This window comes from Anthonomus grandis, chromosome 20 (assembly GCF_022605725.1).
Source record: "Anthonomus grandis grandis chromosome 20, icAntGran1.3, whole genome shotgun sequence".
In the NCBI taxonomy this organism is placed as follows: domain Eukaryota; kingdom Metazoa; phylum Arthropoda; class Insecta; order Coleoptera; family Curculionidae; genus Anthonomus; species Anthonomus grandis.
In genome coordinates, this window is record NC_065565.1 from 8,034,980 (window position 1) to 8,053,461 (window position 18,482).

At 31.3% G+C, this 18,482-nt stretch overlaps 1 protein-coding gene across 1 annotated transcript; it reads right to left on the reverse strand.

The window, feature by feature from the left end:
• Nucleotides 1-5,468: 5,468 nt before the first annotated feature.
• Nucleotides 5,469-14,179, reverse strand: LOC126748020 (protein krueppel-like). The gene is made up of 2 exons (XM_050457022.1): nucleotides 13,626-14,179; nucleotides 5,469-7,977 (listed from the first exon to the last, which is right to left on the reverse strand). Exons 1-2 carry the CDS (start codon nucleotides 13,660-13,662, stop codon nucleotides 6,845-6,847), a joined length of 1,170 nt encoding a protein of 389 aa, XP_050312979.1. The 5' UTR covers nucleotides 13,663-14,179; the 3' UTR covers nucleotides 5,469-6,844.
• Nucleotides 14,180-18,482: the final 4,303 nt, after the last annotated feature.

The window sequence follows — 18,482 nt, forward strand, 5'->3', positions numbered from 1 at the left end:
AGGGGTACCCCTGGAAAAATGTTCATAATTTTAGTTTTTATTTTTTTTCTGAAAAACTGTTGGTTGGAGAAAAAAGTTGTCTGAACAAATGTTGTTTGGAATTTCAATGCGCATCAGATGCAATAGAAAAATAATTTTTAAAGTCAACAGTTTTCCAGAAAATCTGGAAAAACCTCTAAACAGTTTTTCTTCATTTTCTCGAAAACTATTGCGTATATTGGAATTTTTCTTTTACCATTGGATTTCTCTTCAAAAACAGAATAAGTTATAAAGAATGACATTTTGTCGTAAATCGAAAAATAAAGAAGTTATAAAGAATTTTTTGAAAAATTAGAAAAAATTTGGGGGAAAAATTGGGAAAAAAAAATTTTTAAAAAATTTAATTTTTTTTTGGTAATGGATAAATCACTCAAAAAACATCAAAAAAGTCTTATAAAACTTTTTTGAAAAATGTACCAGAAAAAAGTTATCACAATTTTCCAAAGTGTCCCTCATAAATTCCATAGGGGTCATAATTTCGGTTTTTATTTTTTTTCCGGAAAACTACTGGACGGAGAAAAAAATTGTTTAAACAAAAGTTGTTTGGAATCTTAATGCGCATCCAATGCAACAAAAAAATAATTTTTAACTTCAACAGTTTTCCAGAAAATCTGGAAAAACCTCTAAATAGTTTTCCTGATCTACAGACAGCAGGTTTAGTTTAAACAATTAATGATATTTATTGCGGCCTAATTGTATCTGGATTCTTGCTCAAAATGGAGTATCTATTGACTGGAAAAACTAAATTTCCCGTTTTAATTTGTCCAACGATAGCCACTACCTGTCTCCGATACCATAGTTCCTCGAACTGATAACTAAACGCTTTTAAATTAAGGGATCACAATAAGGATTATCAATAAAATTTACAAATATCGTTAAAAAGGGGTTTAATATCTACGTAATTTATCGATATAAAGGGTCATAAAGGGATTATACCTACCTAAAGAAGAAGGTAATAAATAAAAGTGATAATGAAGCACCGAAGGGGTTATTAATAAAACACAAAAAATTAACGAACAATATTTTAATATAATAAAATAGTGTGAGATATATTGACATCATGGAATTAAGACGACGACATTGCATATTTAACACCTATATATGTCAGTTTCTTTTACCTGTACTGGAAAACCCTTAAAAAAGACATCGAAAAAACGTTCATGCGTAACACAATATCTCTCTTTGATCCTATTAGTCTACTATTTATATAATAATAATAATAAATACATCGAGATTTTTGGGGATAATGGGGAAATCTTATACACGTTCAGAGGGATTTATTACGCTCGAAACCCTAAAAGTATCAAGTTAAATTTAATATAATATATATATATTTGTTTTTTGTACTTGCGTGAGGTAGTTCAATCGTTTCGTTTCTCGTAAAGAGAGAGAGAGAGAGAGAGAGGAAAAAAAACAGTTTCTCGTCAATATTTACATCCTATTTGTTTTTCTCCTTTAAAAATATGATCTATAATAATAAAAATCAGTCTTCTGGTTCGTTACTTATATAAAAAACGACGAGGTACAAAGTGGAAACGTATACTTGACAAACTAACGGCGACCCTGTAATAGTTTAAATGGCGAAAGTAAAAAAAGTTGGACCGTATTCGCTAATAAACAAAATAATAATAATTTTTTTATGTACAGTAACAAATTAAAAAATCAACAAACATTGATGAACAGCCAAATATCCAAATTAATTATCGGACAAACGGCCACGCTACTTGATTTATTTACACGAAGAGTTTCTCTTTATATATATACAATTTAAGGATATGTTTGGACTTATTTACAATACATGCACAATACACCCACGAGGGATTTTCTAAAGAACCTTCCGAGTGCAGTTACCCAAGCAACACACCATGAACGTTTAATTTTGGTTTATATGAGATGTATATTTTTGGTTGAACTTCAACTAAAATAAAGAATTACACAGTTTTTACTTACGTCAACCTTAAGGTTATGTGAGAAAGGTTTTAAATATTTAATGCGAAAATAGTGTTATTCGATTAAATATTATGTAGGAAAAAGGGTGATTTTTCAAAAGAATTTCTTACTGGAAGCTGTGTGGGGTGGGTGGGGGGTGTAAGGGTGGTGTTGATGAAAAACAATGTTTTTGTATATGAGTATTTAATACAAAAACAGTGTTATTAGATTGGATAATATGGACAAAAAATAGTGATTTTGCAGAACAATTTCTTACTGGTAAGCTGTGTGGGGTGGGTGGGGGTGCAAGTGTGATGTTCATGAAAAACGTTTTTTTGCAGAAAACTACTTGGAATATGGAAAATTTTATTTTACCATTAAATTCTCAATCAAAAATAGAACAAATCATCTAGAGTAACGTTTTATCCTAAATCTTAAAATAAAGATGTTATGGAGGATTTTTGAAAAATCAAAAAGAATTTAAGTAAAAAAAAATTTTGAAAAAAAAATTTTTGAAAAAAAATTTTTTTTTTGGATATCGATAAATCACTCAAAATTAATCAAAAAAGTCTTATAAAACTTTTTTATAAAATGTACCTGGACAAAGTTATACTCAAAAAAGTCTTCCTCAAAAATTCTAAAGGGGTACCCCTGGAAAAACTTTCATAATTCCGGTTTTTATTTTTTTTCTGGAAAATTATTAGTCGTATAAAAAAATAGCTAAGACAAAAGTTGTTTGGAATTTCAATGCGCATTAGATACAATATAAAAATAATTTTTTAGTTTAATAGTTTTCCAGAAAATCTGGAAAAACCTTTAGGCACTTTTTCTTTATTTTCTCAAAAACTACTTGGAATCTAGAAAATTTTCTTTTATCATTAAATTCCCAATCGAAAATGGAACAAATCATCTAGAATAACATTTAGTCGAAAATCGAAAAATAAAGAAGTTATAAAGAATTTTTGAAAAACTGGAAAATTTTTGGGTGAAAAATTTGAAAAAAAAATTTTTTCAAAAAATTTAATTTTTTTTTGGAAATGAATAAATCAGCCAAAAAACATCAAAAAAGTCTTATAAAACATTTTTGAAAAATGTACCAAAAAAAAGTTATACTCAATTTTCCCAGAAATTTCTCTCTTAAAAATCCTAAAGGAATTTTTGGGTTCCACGGAAAAAATGTCGGTTTTTGTTTTGAAAATTTAGTAAATTTCAAAGTTGTTCCTCTAAGGTAATTATTTTATGTAAAAAACACTGTTTTTTATTAACTTTACCCGTGCCCCCCCACCCACCCCACACACCTGACCAGTAAAAAATTACTTTCAAAAATCACTGTTTTTTGTTCATATTATCCAATATACTAACACAGTTTTTTTATTTAAATTTTATATTAATATATATATGTATATTAATAAATATTTAATACAAAAACAGTGTTATTAGATTGGATAGTATGGACGAAAAAAATTAATTTTGCAGACAAATTTCTTACTGGTAAGCTGTGTGGGGTGGGTGGGGGGTGCAAGTGTGATGTTAATGAAAAACGTTTTTTTGCAGAAAACTACTTGGAATATGGAAAATTTTATTTTACCATTAAATTCTCAATCAAAAATAGAACAAATCATGTAGAGTAACATTTTGTCCTAAATCTCAAAATAAGGAAGTTATAGAGGATTTTTGAGAAATAAAAAAAAATTGAGTAAAAAAAATTTTTGAAATTTTTTTTTTTTTTTGGAAATCGATAAATCACTCAAAATTAATAAAAAAAGTCTTATAAAATTTTTTTATAAAATGTACCTGGACAGAATTATACTCAAAAAAGTCTTACTCAAAAATTCTAAAGGGGTACCCCTGGAAAAACTTTCATAATTTTGATTTTAATTTTTTTTCTGGAAAACTATTGGTTAGAGAAAAAAATTGTTAGGACAAAAGTTGTTTGGAATCTTAATGCGCATCAGATGCAATAAAAAAATAATTTTTAAGTTTAGCAGTTGTCGGGAAAATTGAGGAAAACCCTTAAACAGTTTTTCCTCATTTTCTCAAAAACTATTGGGAATATTGAAAATTTTCTTTTAGCATTCGATTCCTATTTAAAAATAGAATAAATTATATAGAATAACATTTTATCCAAAATTGATAAATAAAGGAGTTATGAGAGGTTTTTGAAAAAATTAAAATTTTTTGGGTCAAAATTGTGAAAAAAAAATTTTTTTTTGAAAAAATTGATTTTTTTTTTAAAAATGGATAAATCAGCCAAAAACCATCAAAAAAAACTTATAACACTTTTTTAGAAAATGTACCTGGAAAAAGTTATACCAAATTTTCCCAAAAATTCCTCCCTCAAAAAATCCAAAGGGGTACCCCTGGAAAAATTTTCATAATTTCGGTTTTTATTTTTTTTCTGGAAAACTATTGGTTGGAGAAAAAAATTGTTTGAACAAAAGTTGTTTGGAATTTCAATGCGCATCAAATGCAATAAAAAATTTATTTTTAAGTTCAATAGTTTTCCAGAAAATTGGAAAAAACCTCCAAACAGTTTTTCCTCATTTTCTCGAAAACTATTAAGAAAATTAGAAATTTTCTTTTAGCATTGGATTCTTGATTAAAAATAAAATAAATCATAAAGAATAACTTTTAACTCTAAATCGAAAAATAAAGGAATTATCGACGATTTTTGAAAAACATGAAAATTTTTGAGTGAAAAATTTGAAAAAAATTAAATTTTTTTTTTGGAAATAGATAAATCACCTAAAACACTTCAAAAAAGTCTTATAAAACTTTTTTTAAAAAAGTACCTGGAAAAAGTTATACCCAATTTTCCCAGAAATGTATCCCTCAAAAGGACTTTTTGGATTCCACGAGAAAATGTCGGTTTTTGTTTTCAAAAATTTAATAAATAACAAAATTTTTCCTCTAAGGCAATTATTTTATGTAAAAAAAACTATTTTTTATTATATTTACCCGTGCCCCCCCACCCACCCCACACACCTGACCAGTGAGAAATTGTATTCAAAAATCAATGTTTTCCAAAATAATACGCATGAATAACAGCTGGTTTTGTCATTAATGTCCAATCTAATAACACAGTTTTGTTATTTAAATTTCATATTATTATATATAAGTATATTAATAAATATTAATACAAAAACAGTGCTATTATATTGGATATAATGGACGAAAAACGCTCATTTTTCAAAAGACTCTTACTGGTAAAGTGTGTGGGGTGGGTGGGGGGTGTAAGGGTAGTTTTTTGATAAACAAGTTTTGTTTGTAAAAGACAAAAACCGTTTTTCAGAAATACTGCCCTTGCCCCCCCACCCACCCCACACACTTTACCAGTAAGAAATTCTTAAAAAAAAAATTATTTTTCAATATAGTACTCATGAACAAGAGCTGATTTCTATGATAATATCCAATAAACTAACACAGTTTGTTTATTTAAATTTTATATAACTATATATATGTATATTAATAAATATTTAATACAAAAACAGTGATTTTTCATAAGCATTTCATCAAATAATAGATATGTTAATTTTTTTAAATGCCGAAATTCTCTTCCTTTTTTAAACAGAATCGTATATGATATACGTACATTCTGCAGCTCTGATAAATATGCCTTGACCATAAATATACCAAAAATGTGTTACTTGGGTAGGTTTACCCTACTATATCGAGCCAAAACCAGCAAAATTGACGCTCCTTTAAAAAAAAATAAAATAACTCAAAAGGGGCATTTTCCAATACGAATTTGCGGAAAACGTGCGTCAATTCCGCCAAATTTAACTTCCAACCTAAGCACCCAAACCGTCAGTAAATCATCCAAATAGTAGGGTCGCCCAATTAAAAGCTCTGCTTCAGTTCATTATTATTAAGTTCGAATTATAAAGTTTAATTGCGAAACCGTTACGTAACGTAACCGAAGCGAGGGCAAATTGTCCGATATGTGAATAGAGCAAAACTAGTTTTAAACTCGGGCAATAATAATAATAGAACTAGAAAAGAGTCTACAGATTAAATTCTTACCGTATACAGTTGATACAATGGATGAAATTACATATTTTATTGAATGGAACGTAACCGAGACCTATAAGATCAGGTTTTTGCGGTACGGTTACGCCATAAAACTGCACAAAAACAATTTTAATAAAAAGTCTCAACATCAAACGGTTTCCTTAATTACTATTTTCCGTCCTGCTTTGAAGATGATAAAACCTTAATAAAGTTGCCTCAAAGGAGGGAGAGATGCAATAAGATCTTTAAAAATTAAATTATATTTGGGCATAAGGAGGTTTTTCCTATTTTTAAGATATTGATTATTAAGTTCTTTGGCAAGGAAGGCTCGTTAATTTGCATTAAATCGATCGATGAACGAAAAATTTATGTTGTTCCAGGCTTATTTTGTCTTGAGCATTCTGTCATTGGTTTCGGCACCTAAGGCAAATTCGCGTTTCAATTCATGGAACACTAGTGCTAAATTAAAGTGTGTCAAATTAAGTGCAGAAATTTATATTGAAATTGTACTGTAAAGCGAGTGATCGAACCCAGACATCTGCGGAACACAGTGAATAACCTAATTGGATGAACGTCCGTAAAACCCAAACTAAACCGTCCCCTAGACAAAAGATCTTTCGAATTTATTGGCCCCCGTTGCTCCAGTTTTACCCTCGAGAATGCAAATTTCGGCACCGTAAAATCGGCAGGTACCATTATGACGTAACCGTGCAATTTTTATGGGCCCTTTTCAATATTCGCATCTTGCAATTTGAAAATTCCCTTTCACAGTCGACAACAACCTGCCGACCCTTTTTTGCCTCGATATACATACATTTATAATTCTTTGGCAAAATATTAACTAAATCCCAAAAGAGACGCACGTTTACCGTTTGAGGTACGCTCCCTCGCCCTCATAAAGATCCTCCTCCTCACAGCTGGGACTCCTGGACATCGGTGATCCGAACCCGCTACTGTTCGAGGTCATTCCCGTGCTCATACTCAAATCCTCGGGTTCGGTTTGCTCCGGCAGGTTCACCGTGAGCGGCAAACTGATCAAGGGAACCCTCGGGGGATGCAGACTCCTCGTCGCCTTACTCAAATCTTCCGGTTCGGGGGTGCTCGATCCTTCCGGTTCCGATTGCACCCCGCACTTATGGTGCATCAGATGGTGCCTCCGGCGAAATCGGCTGCGGCACCTCTCGCATGAAAACGGTTTTTCGTTGGTGTGAATCAGCACGTGGGCTTTCAGTTGGTTCGAGTCGGAAAACTTGGCCGAGCAGTGGTCGCACGAGTACGGCCGCTCCCCCGTGTGCACCCTGAGGTGCCGCCTCAGGTTCGCCACCTGGACGAACTGTCGGTCGCAGTGTTCACAGTGGTACGGTCGTTCTCCCGTGTGCAACCTCATGTGCGTCTTCAAATGGTGGTCTCTGGTGAACCTCTTGTGGCACTCTGGACACTCAAACGGTTTCTCGCCGGTATGGGTACGCTCGTGGTTCTGCAAAACGTGTTTGTATCCGAACGATCTATTGCACACTTGACACGTGAACTGTTTGTCCTTGTTGGCGTCTTTATTGTCGCTGCCTGCGGGAGGAGATACGCTGCACGTTGGGGAACTTAAGGGCAAAGTGATGCCGTGATCCTCGTCCAATGGTTTCCACTTCTTCTTTCTCGTGTCTACTACTACGGTGGTGCTGCTCGACACCAGGTTGTTGTTGTTATTGTTGTTGTTGTGGCTCAGTTTCCGGACTTTTTGGGCGGGGGAGATTTGCTCGTTGCTCGCCGGTGGGGACGGGGGTGAGTTTCCGGTCCAGGGCATCGGCAACAGTCCAGGATGGAAGAATCCGGGGCTGGACATGGATAAGCCGGAGGCAGCCATCAGCTGACTGGCCATAAGCAACTGGGTCGAGGTGAACATTGGGGTGTTGCCAAACGTCGGGTAACCCACCGGTGGGAAGGCGGTGGCCAGTTGGTCCTCGGGTTCCACCTTAATGTCTCGGGCCGACAGCATATCTGGAACTGATTAAAAGCCTCGTCTTAGTACCGAGTAGAGTAATTTCTATAAAAACGAGTACCACTTGAAAAGGGAACTGTTTACAAAAGTAACGCGATCTAAATATATGGTTGTCGCAATCTATGGCCAAAACGGCATCTCGGCTCTTTTATTGTGCCTCGCTCTAGCGTGATGTGTCCAAACACCCCACGTCTTTAGAGACGTTTAACAATAGAGCTTAAGATTTCGTAGACATAATGGCACGGACGTTTTGAATTACCGATGGCTCAGTGATTTTATAAGAAAGACACCATCCATCGGAATGTTTCGAGTTTTTAGTATTTTTATGTAAGAAAAATGGCTTATTGATGTTAAAATCGACTGAAGACAGAGGAGAATTACGAGGTTCTAGGGTTTCTGTTTGTTGAGCATTCCGTAATTGGTTTCGGCACCCGGGCAAGTTTGGGTGAAACCCTCGTTTTGATTTATAGACAATTTTTTTTGCAAAAAGAGCGTTTTTTAAAAATACTACCCTTGCCCCCCCGCCCACCCCACACAGCTTTTCAGTAAGAAATTGTTTTCAAAAAAACACTGTTTTCCAAAATAATACACATGAATAACAGCTGTTTTTGTCATTAATGTCCAATCTAATAACACAGTTTGTTTATTTAAATTTTATATGATTATATAAATGTTTAATAATAAATATTTAATATAAAAACAGTGATTTTTCAATAGAATTTCTTACTGGTAAAGTGTGTGGGGTGGGTGGGGGGTGTAAGGGTAGTTTTTTGAAAAACAAATTTTGATTGTAAAAAACAAAAACCGTTTTAAAAAAAAAAACTACCCTTGGCCCCCCACCCGCCCCACACACTTTACCAGTAAGAAATTCTATTGAAAAATCATTGTTTTCTATAATAATACGCATGAATAACTGCTGTTTTTGTTATTAATATCTAATCTAATAACAGAGTTTGTTTATTTAAATTTAATATAAAAACAGTTTTTTTCAAAAGAATTTTTTACTGGTAAAGTGTGTGGGGCAGGTGGAGGGTGTACGGGTAGTTTTTAAAAAAAATTATTTTTATCTTTTACAAAAAAAACCGTTTTACATAAACACTACCCTTGCAATTGATTAGATTGAGAAAAACCTCTAAACAATTTTTCTTCATTTTCTCAAAAACTACTTGGAATATTAAACATTTTCTTCTACTATTAAATTCTCAATCAAAATTAGAACAAATCATCTAGAATAACATTTAGACCTAAATCTCAAAATAAAAGAGTTATAGATGATTTTTGAAAAACTGGAGTTTTTTTGGGTGAAAAATTTGGAAAAAAAAAATTAATTTTTTTTTTGGAAATGGATAAATTGTACAAAATGCTTCAAAAAAGTCTTATAACACTTTTTTGAAAAATGTACCAAAAAAAAGTTATACCCAATTTTCCCAAAAAAATCTCCCTCAAAAAAGCCAAAGGGGAACCCCTGGAAAAATGTTCATAATTTCGGTTTTTATTTTTTTTCTAGAAAACTATTGGTTGGAGAAAAAAATTATTGACACAAAAGTTGTTTGAAATTTCAATGCGCATCCGATGCAATAAAAAAATAATTTTTAAATTCAATAGTTTTCCAGAAAATTGAGAAAAACCTCCTAACAGATTTTTCTCATTTTCTGGAAAACTATTGGGAATATAAAAAATTTTCTTCTAGCATTAGATTTCAAATCAAAAATAGAACAAATTATCTAAAGTAACATTTAGTTCTAAATCTCAAAATAAAAGAGTTATGGATGATTTTTGAAAAACTGGAGAATTTTTGGGTGAAAAATTTGGGAAAAAAATTTTTTTGAAAAAATTTAATTTTTTTTTTGGAAAGGGATAAATTAGCCAAAAACCATCAAAAAAGTCTTATAACACTTTTTTCTAAAATGTACCAAAAAAAAGTTATAGCCAATTTTCCCAAAAAATTCTGCCTCAAAAAATCCAAAGAGGTACCCCTGGAAAAATGTTCATAATTTCGGTTTTTATTTTTTTTCTGGAAAACTATTGGTTGGAGAAAAAAATTGTTAAGACATAAATTGTTTGGAATTTCAATGCGCATCAGATGCAATAGAAAGATAAATTTTATTTTTAACAGTTTTCCGGAAAATTGGGAAAAACTCTGAAACAGTTTTTTCTTATTTTCACGAAAACTGGTAAGAGTATTGCAAATTTTCTTTTACTATTGGATTCCAAACTAAAAATAGAACAAATCATATAGAATAACATTTTGCCGTAAATCGAAAAATAAAGAAGTTATGGACGATTTTTGAAAAACTGGAAAATTTTTGGGTAAAAAATTTGAAAAAAAAATTTTTGAAAAAAATTGATTTTTTTTTCTGTAAATTGATAAAACGTTTAAAATGCTTCAAAAAAGTCTTATAAAACTTTTTTTAAAAATGTACCTGGAAAAAGTTATACCCAAAAAAGTCTCCCTCAGAAATTCCAAAGGGGTACCCCTGGAAAAATGTTCATAATTTCGGTTTTTATTTTTTTTCTGGAAAACTATTGGCTGGAGAAAAAAATTGTTAGAATAAAAGTTGTTTAGAATGTCAATGCGCATCAGATGCAATAGAAAAATAATTTTTATTTTCAATAGTTTTCCAACAAATTGGGAAAAACTCTGAAACAGTTTTTTCTTATTTTCTCGAAAATTATTGGGAATAATGAAATTTTTCTTTCTATATTAGTTTCCTTGTCAAAAATACAACAAATCATATAGAATCACTTTTTGTCGTAAAACTCAATATAAAGGAGTTATGGAGGATTTTTGAAAAATTAAAAATTTTTTGGGTAAAAAATTGGAAAAAAAAATTTTTTGAAAAAAAAAAAAATTTTTGTTGTAAATTGATAAATCGTTGAAAAATCTATAAAAAATGCCAATAAAACTTTTTTGAAAATGTACCAGAAAAATGTTATACCCAGTTTTCCCTTCCTTAAAAAATCCAAAGGGATACCCCTGGAAAAATGTTCATAATTTCGGTTTTTATTTTTTTTCTGGAAAACTATTGCTTGGAGAAAAAAGTTATTTGAATAAAAGTTGTTTGGAATTTTAATGCGCATCAGATGCAATAGAAAAATAATTTTTAAGTTTAACAGTTTTCCAGAAAATTGGAAAAAACCTTTAAACAGTTTTTCTTTATTTTCTCGAAAAATACTTGGAATCTTAAAAATTTTCTTTTACTGTTAAATTTCCAATTAAAAATAGAACAAATCATGTAGAGTAACATTTTGTCCTAAATCTCAAAATAAAGAAGTTATGGAGGATTTTTGAAAAATCAGAAAAATTTTGAGTAAAAAAATAAAAAAAAAAGTTTGAAAAAAAATTATTTTTTATTTTGAAAATTTAGTAAATTATAAAATTGTTCCTCTAAGGCAATTATTTTCTGCAAAAAACACTGTTTTTTATTAACTTTACCCGTGCCCCCCCCACCCACCCCACACACCTGACCAGTAAAAAATTCTTATGAAAAATCACTGATTTCCAAAATAATACGCATGAATAACAGCTGGTTTTGTCATTAATGTCCAATCTAATAACACAGTTTTTTAATTTAAATTTCATATAATTATATATTTAAGTATATTAATAAATAGTAATACAAAAACAGTGCTATTATATTGGATATTATGGATGAAAAACACTCATTTTTCAAAAGACTCTTACTGGTAAAGTATGTGGGGTGGGTGGGGGGTGTAAGGGTAGTTTTTTGAAAAACAAATTTTGTTTGTAAAAAACCGTTTTTCAAAAATACTACCCTTGCCCCCCCACCCACCCCACATACTTTACCAGTAAGAAATTCCTTGGAAAAATCACCGTTTTTTCGTTCACAATATCCAATCTAGTAGCACTGTTTGTGTATTAAATATTTATATATAAAATTTAAATAAACAAGAAAACCCAGAAGATCAAAGACAATAACCCAATACATATTATTTAAATTTAATAACAATTTTATATATAAATATTTAATACATAAACAGTGTTATTAGATTGGATATTAAAGACAAAAAACGGTTATTTTTCAAAAGAATTTCTTACTGGTAAAGTATGTGGGGTGGGTGGGGGGCTAAGGGTAGTTTTATTAAAAAATGGTTTTTTTCTTTTACAAAAAACCGTTTTTCAAAAATACTACCCTTGCCCCCCCACCCACCCCACACACTTTACCAGTAAGAAACTCTGTAAAAATAGCGAGTTTTGTCATCAATATCCCATCTAAAAACACAGTTTGTTCATTTAAATTTGAACAAATCTTGTCGCTTTTTGTCGAGCATTCCGTAATTGACTTCAGCACCCACCAAAACTCTTATTACTATAACGTAAAAATCCCATCATAGATTTCGTCTGTTGCGTCCCTTTTCCATTCCTCTTCTCCATATCGTCGCTATTCCCGCATTTTTACGGACGACTCGACGCTTTCCTATTCAAAATTCGTTTATATGCGCGGATTTATTTTCATTGTATACCATCACGTTTTCCATACTCGATACTGTCACGCGTAACATTTATCGGAATAAATCGTCGCGGTTTTTGTCGACGCGTTATCCATCATCGTCGCTTTTTTCTTTCTTTCATTCAAGGGAGGTTTAGGACCCTCTAACTATCCAAAATTCTTAGTGTATAGCCAGGTTTTGAGCCTCAGCAATAGAATGATTGTGATGCCTCCCTAATATCCTTATGGCAGACTCAAGAAGAAAATTAATAAATGTATTAAGACATCCTTCTTCGGTTTTAATATAAAGGACCCGGCTCCCGTAATGAATCATTAATAACGGTGGCTCCTCCCAGGAGTCCAGGGATAAAAAGAGGCGCAGTCGCGAGCCATTATCCTTTCTCATTTATCTCCTCCCTTCATTAGACCCGTCTTCCCTTATATATATATATATACCGAAAATAACCCTTCCGCACTCTCTCTTTCCTTCAGGCGAAGAAAATGGTGGAACAAAGAGCCGAATCCACTTTGCGATCCTGGATAATTCCACTTGATCTTCCATTCCTTCTGCTGCTGCCAATTGATCATTGAAATTAATATAATCTAATGCCCGGCAGCAGACGAGGTGTTACAAATTTTAATTAACGTAGATAAGACATCGCGACGGTGATTGTAAACTCGTTCTTTTACGGTCTAAAGTACCTTCGTTTTGCTGTTACTTAATTGAACTAACGAAAAAAAATTTGAAAGTACTTCTTTACTGTACGATAATGGATCTAATTTAATATTAGATTATTAATATAGGAAGCGTTTTTTTTTTGTTATCCTACATCGATCTAATCGGCGCAAATTTAGCCAATCAAAATTGCTCTAGTTCTTTTTTTCTTTAGGTAAATGTTGCATTCATATTTGATTCAACAGGACAACCCATTAAGTAAAACCAGATTTCTCACAGGCTTTTGACCACGGTTTGTTGGCATATTGAGTGCACTAGATGATCCCCTAATATATGCCCCGAAAAACAATTTATTGAAAAAAAAGTGCGTTTTTGTTGGGCGCCAAAATGTCTATATTAAAAAAAAAAAAAAAAAAAAAAAACATCGCACCGAGCTAATGCTAATCATATAAAACCCAGTTAAATTTTTGTTAACTTTTGAACAAACTTCCCTCCTCCCACTCAACCTCAAAAATGACTCACTCACCTGCTCTTTTCGGCGTATTCTCTTGCAGCAATGGCATGACGTCGAGCACACCACAAAACCCACTTGCGACGCGAAAAATTATAATAAAAAGTGCCCGGAGTAATGGAATCACAGTAAAGCCATTACGACTAATTTTTCCTCAAATAAACACGATCGCACGAAGTATATTTATATATATATTGGAAAGTGTGCGCGACTACTTCTTTTGGCACATCGACGCTTACTGACTACTATGAAAATTTTTACACACTCAAGGGATGACCTACGTTAACTCCACACCACCACCACCACCATCCCCCACCTACGAGGAGGGAGGGGTGCCGAAGTGGGGAGAATTAGAGCAGTAAGCAACCCCCATCGGATAATTCAGACAGAGAAAGACTCTTATGGCGAAAAAAGGATATTATGCGGAAGGCAAGGAAGGTGGAAGTATTAAGAGCGCGCGACAATCCCTCGCGCTAGGGAAGGGGCAGGGTGGCGAGTTACCTACCCTTCGTATATACTTGTGCAATTTATTTTAATTGCTTTTTAGGGCTATTAGAGGCGATTACTTTGGGGGGTGGGCAGTAAATTATCATAAATGTTTGTTTGTTCGTAAAGTTATTTTTTATGATTTTTTGGTTAGGAATTCTATGCTAATGAAATAGTTCCGTTGGGGTTTGAGGAAATTGGAGGGACCGGGGTTTTTGGGAGTTTTCTGGAAAACTGTTTGTCTTAAAAATTATTTTTTTGTTGCGTTTGATGCGCAATGGAATTCTAAAGAACTTTTGTTTTAAGAGTTTTTTTTATCCAAGCAATAGTTTTCCAGAAAAAAAATGATTTTGCTAGGGGTACCCCTTTGGCTTTTTTGAGGGAGATTTTTTTGGGAAAATTGCGTATAACTTTTTTTTGGTACCTTTTCCAAAAAAGTTTTATTAGACTTTTTTTAAGTATTTTAAGTGATTTGTCGATTTGCCAAAAAAAATTTCAATTTTTGAAAAAAAAAAATTTTTACAATTTTTCACCCAAAAATTTTCTCATTTTTCAAAAATCTTCCATAACTCCTTTATTTTGAGATATAGGACTAAATGTTATTCTACATCATTTGTTCTATTTTTGAATAGGATTCTAAAGCTGAAAGAAAAATTTCCATTTTCCCAATAGTTTTCCAGAAAATAAGGAAAAACTATTTAAAGGTTTTTGCCAGTTTTCTGGAAAACTATTGAATTTAAAAATTAATTTTTTATTGAATCGGATGCGCATTGAAATTCCCAACAACTTTTATCCTAACAATTTTTTTCTCTAACCAATGGTTTTCCAGAAAAAAAATAAAATCCGAAATTATAAACATTTTTCTAGGGGTACCCCTTTGGATTTTTTGAGGGAGAAATTTTTTGGAAAATTGAGTATAATTTTTTTTGGTACATTTTCCAAAAAAGCTTTATTAGACTTTTTTGAAGTATATTAAGTGATTTATCGATTTGCCAGAAAAAATTTCAATTTTTGGAAAAAAAAAATTTTTTCCAATTTTTCACCCAAAAATTTTCCATTTTTTCAAAAATTGCCCATAACTCCTTTATTTTTAAATTTAGGACTAAATGTTATTCTACATAATTTGTTCTATTTTTGAATAGGATTCCAATACTAAAAGAAAAATGTCCATTTTTCCAATAGTTTTCCAGAAAATGAGGAAAAACTGTTAGGAGGTTTTTGCCAATTTTCTGGAAAACTATTGAATTTAAAAATTATTTTTCTATTGAATCGGATGCGCATTAAAATTCCAAGCAACTTTTATGTAAACAGTTTTTTTCTCCAACTAATAGTTTTCCAGAAAAAAAATTAAAACCGAAATTATGAACATTTTTCCAGGGGTACCCCTTTGGATTTTTTGAGGGAGAAATTTTTGGGAAAATTGGGTATAACTTTTTTGTGGTACATTTTTTAAAAAAGTTTTATAGGACTTTTTTGTAGCATTTTGGGTGGTTTACCGATATATAAAAAAAAATTAAATTTTTAAAAAAAAAAATTTTTCCATATTTTTGACCCAAAAATTTTTAATTTTTTCAAAAATCTTCCATAACTCCTTTATTTTGAGATTTAGGACTAAATGTTATTCTACATGATTTGTTCTATTTTTGAATAGGATTCCAATGCTGAAAGAAAAATTTCCATTTTCCCAATAGTTTTCCAGAAAATAAGGAAAGAAAGTTAGGAGGTTTTTCCCAATTTTCTGGAAAACTGCTGGTTTTAAAATTTATTTTTCTATGGCATCTAATGCGCATTGATATTCCAAACAACTTTTGTTTCAACAACTTTTTTCTCCAACCAATAGTTTTCCAGAAAAAAAATAAAAACCGGAATTATGAACATTTTTCCAGGGGTACCCCTTTGGATTTTTTGAGGGAGAAATTTTTGGGAAAATCGGGTATAACTTTTTTGTGGTACATTTTTTAAAAAAGTTTTATAATACTTTTTTGTAGCATTTCGGGTGGTTTACCGACATATGAAAAAAAAATTAAATTTTTTCAAAAAATTTTTTTTCCAAATTTTTTACCCAAAAATTTTTAATTTTTTCAAAAATCTTCCATAACTCCTTTATTTTGAGATTTAGGAGTAAATGTTATTCTACATCATCTGTTCTATTTTTGAATAGGATTCCAATGCTGAAAGAAAAATTTCCGTTTTCCCAATAGTTTTCCAGAAAATGAGGAAAAATTAGTTAGAGGTTTTTCCCAAATTTCTGGAAAACTATTGAATTTAAAAATTATTTTTTTAATGCATTTGATGCGCATTGAAATTCCAAACAACTTTTATCTTAACAACTTTTTTCTCCAACCAATAGTTTTCCAGAAAAAAAATAAAAACCGAAATTATAAACATTTTTCCAGGGGTACCCCTTTGGATTTTTTGAGAGAGAAATTTTTGGGAAAATCGGGTATAACTTTTTTGTGGTACATTTTTTAAAAAAGTTTTATTAGACTTTTTTGTAGCATTTTGAGTGGTTTACCGATATATGAAAAAAAAAATTAAATTTAAAAAAAAAATTTTTTTTTCCAAATTTTTCACTCAAAAATTTTTCATTTTTTTAAAAATCTTCCATAACTCCTTTATTTTGAGATTTAGGACTAAATATTATTCTACATGATTTGTTCTATTTTTGAATAGGATTCCAATACTGAAAGAAAAATTTCCATTTTCCGAATAGTTTTCCAGAAAATGAGGAAAAACTGTTAAAAGGTTTTTCCCAATTTTCTGGAAAACTATTGAATTTAAAAATTATTTTTCTATTGCATCTGATGCGCATTGAAATTCCAAATCACTTTTATCTTAACAATTTTTTTCTCCAACCAATAGTTTTCTAGAAAAAAAATAAAAACCGAAATTATGAACATTTTCCTAGGGGTACCCCTTTGGAATTTCTGAGGGAGACTTTTTTGGGTATAACTTTTTTCTGGTACATTTTCCAAAAAAGTTTTATTAGACTTATTTGAAGTATTTTAAGTGATTTATCGATTTGCCAGAAAAAAATTCAATTTTTGGAAAAAAATTTTTTTTTTTAGTACAAAAGCACGGTTATTAGATGACATATTATCGACTATTGTTTACGCTGGGTCACAACTTCTCTTGTTCAACGTGGTGCCATACTCAATTACGGAATGGCATTCGCACGCAAAACTTTATTAACATACGGTGCAACCCATTGAGGTTACGTTGAGCAAAAGAAAAACATAATTTCACTCGAGAAAGTATAATATACGCGCGCACTTCAAAGGAAAACATTGTTCCTGACAGGCCTTTTGCTTTGATGTAATTTCGTTCGTATTTCCTCCCTCCTCTTACCCCCCTGAAGACGGTTAATCATTAATGAGAACGCGGCTTTAAGAGCGCCCTTTGCGAATCAGGGAAACACTCGAGAGCGAGAGAGAGAGGGAGATATAATGCAAATCCTTTTGCAAAGAACATATTTCCGTGTATATATATATATTATAAGCTCTCGTTAAAAATAATAAAGAAGAAGGAAAAAAAAATGATGTTTTAAAGGTTCACTTTGGGAAGATAAACCTAATAAAGGTATCAGCGTAATATAAGCATTAGGACGGGAGTTCTTTTTAGTTAGATGGACTTAGCAGGTTTCTTTTGTCGGGTCGTTTAAAGGGAACTTTTTGAAATAAGGAAATTCGACTCTGTTTATGCTTAAATCAATAAGTAATTTAGTCTTTCTAATTGTGTCAATGTTTCGTCTTAAGTTAGGCCATCTTCAGGGGGCCAGCCAGGGAAGCATAATGATAAAATGTAAGTATATGGTAAGAGTTGAGGCATGAATCTCAATTTTTAATTAAAATTATCGGTGAGTAGTGTCTAACTGTATTATTTTTGAGAATAGAAACGGATGTTAAGGTGATTTAGGGAAATTCATGGTAAGATTGGCTTATGTGACGTTTTTAAACTATAAATAACTATTAAATAATTAAAATTTATTAAACTATAAACTTTAAATTTGATACTTTTCCAGAAAATTTGGAAAAAACCTCTTAACAGTTTTTCCTCATTTTCACGAAAACTGTTGGGAATATAAAAAATATTCTTCTAGCATTAGATTCCAAATCAAAAATAGAACAAATCATCTAGAGTAACATTTAGTCCTAAATCTTTAAATAAAAAAGTTATGGACGATTTTTGAAAAACTGGAAAATTTTTGGGTAAAAAATTTGAAAAAAAAAATTTTAGAAAAAAATTTTTTTTGCATATATCGGTAAACCACCCAAAATGCTACAAAAAAGTCTTATAAAACTTTTTTCAAAAATGTACCAAAAAAAAGTTATACTCCAAAAACCCTTCATCAAAAAATCCAAAGGGGTACCCCTGGAAAAATGTTCA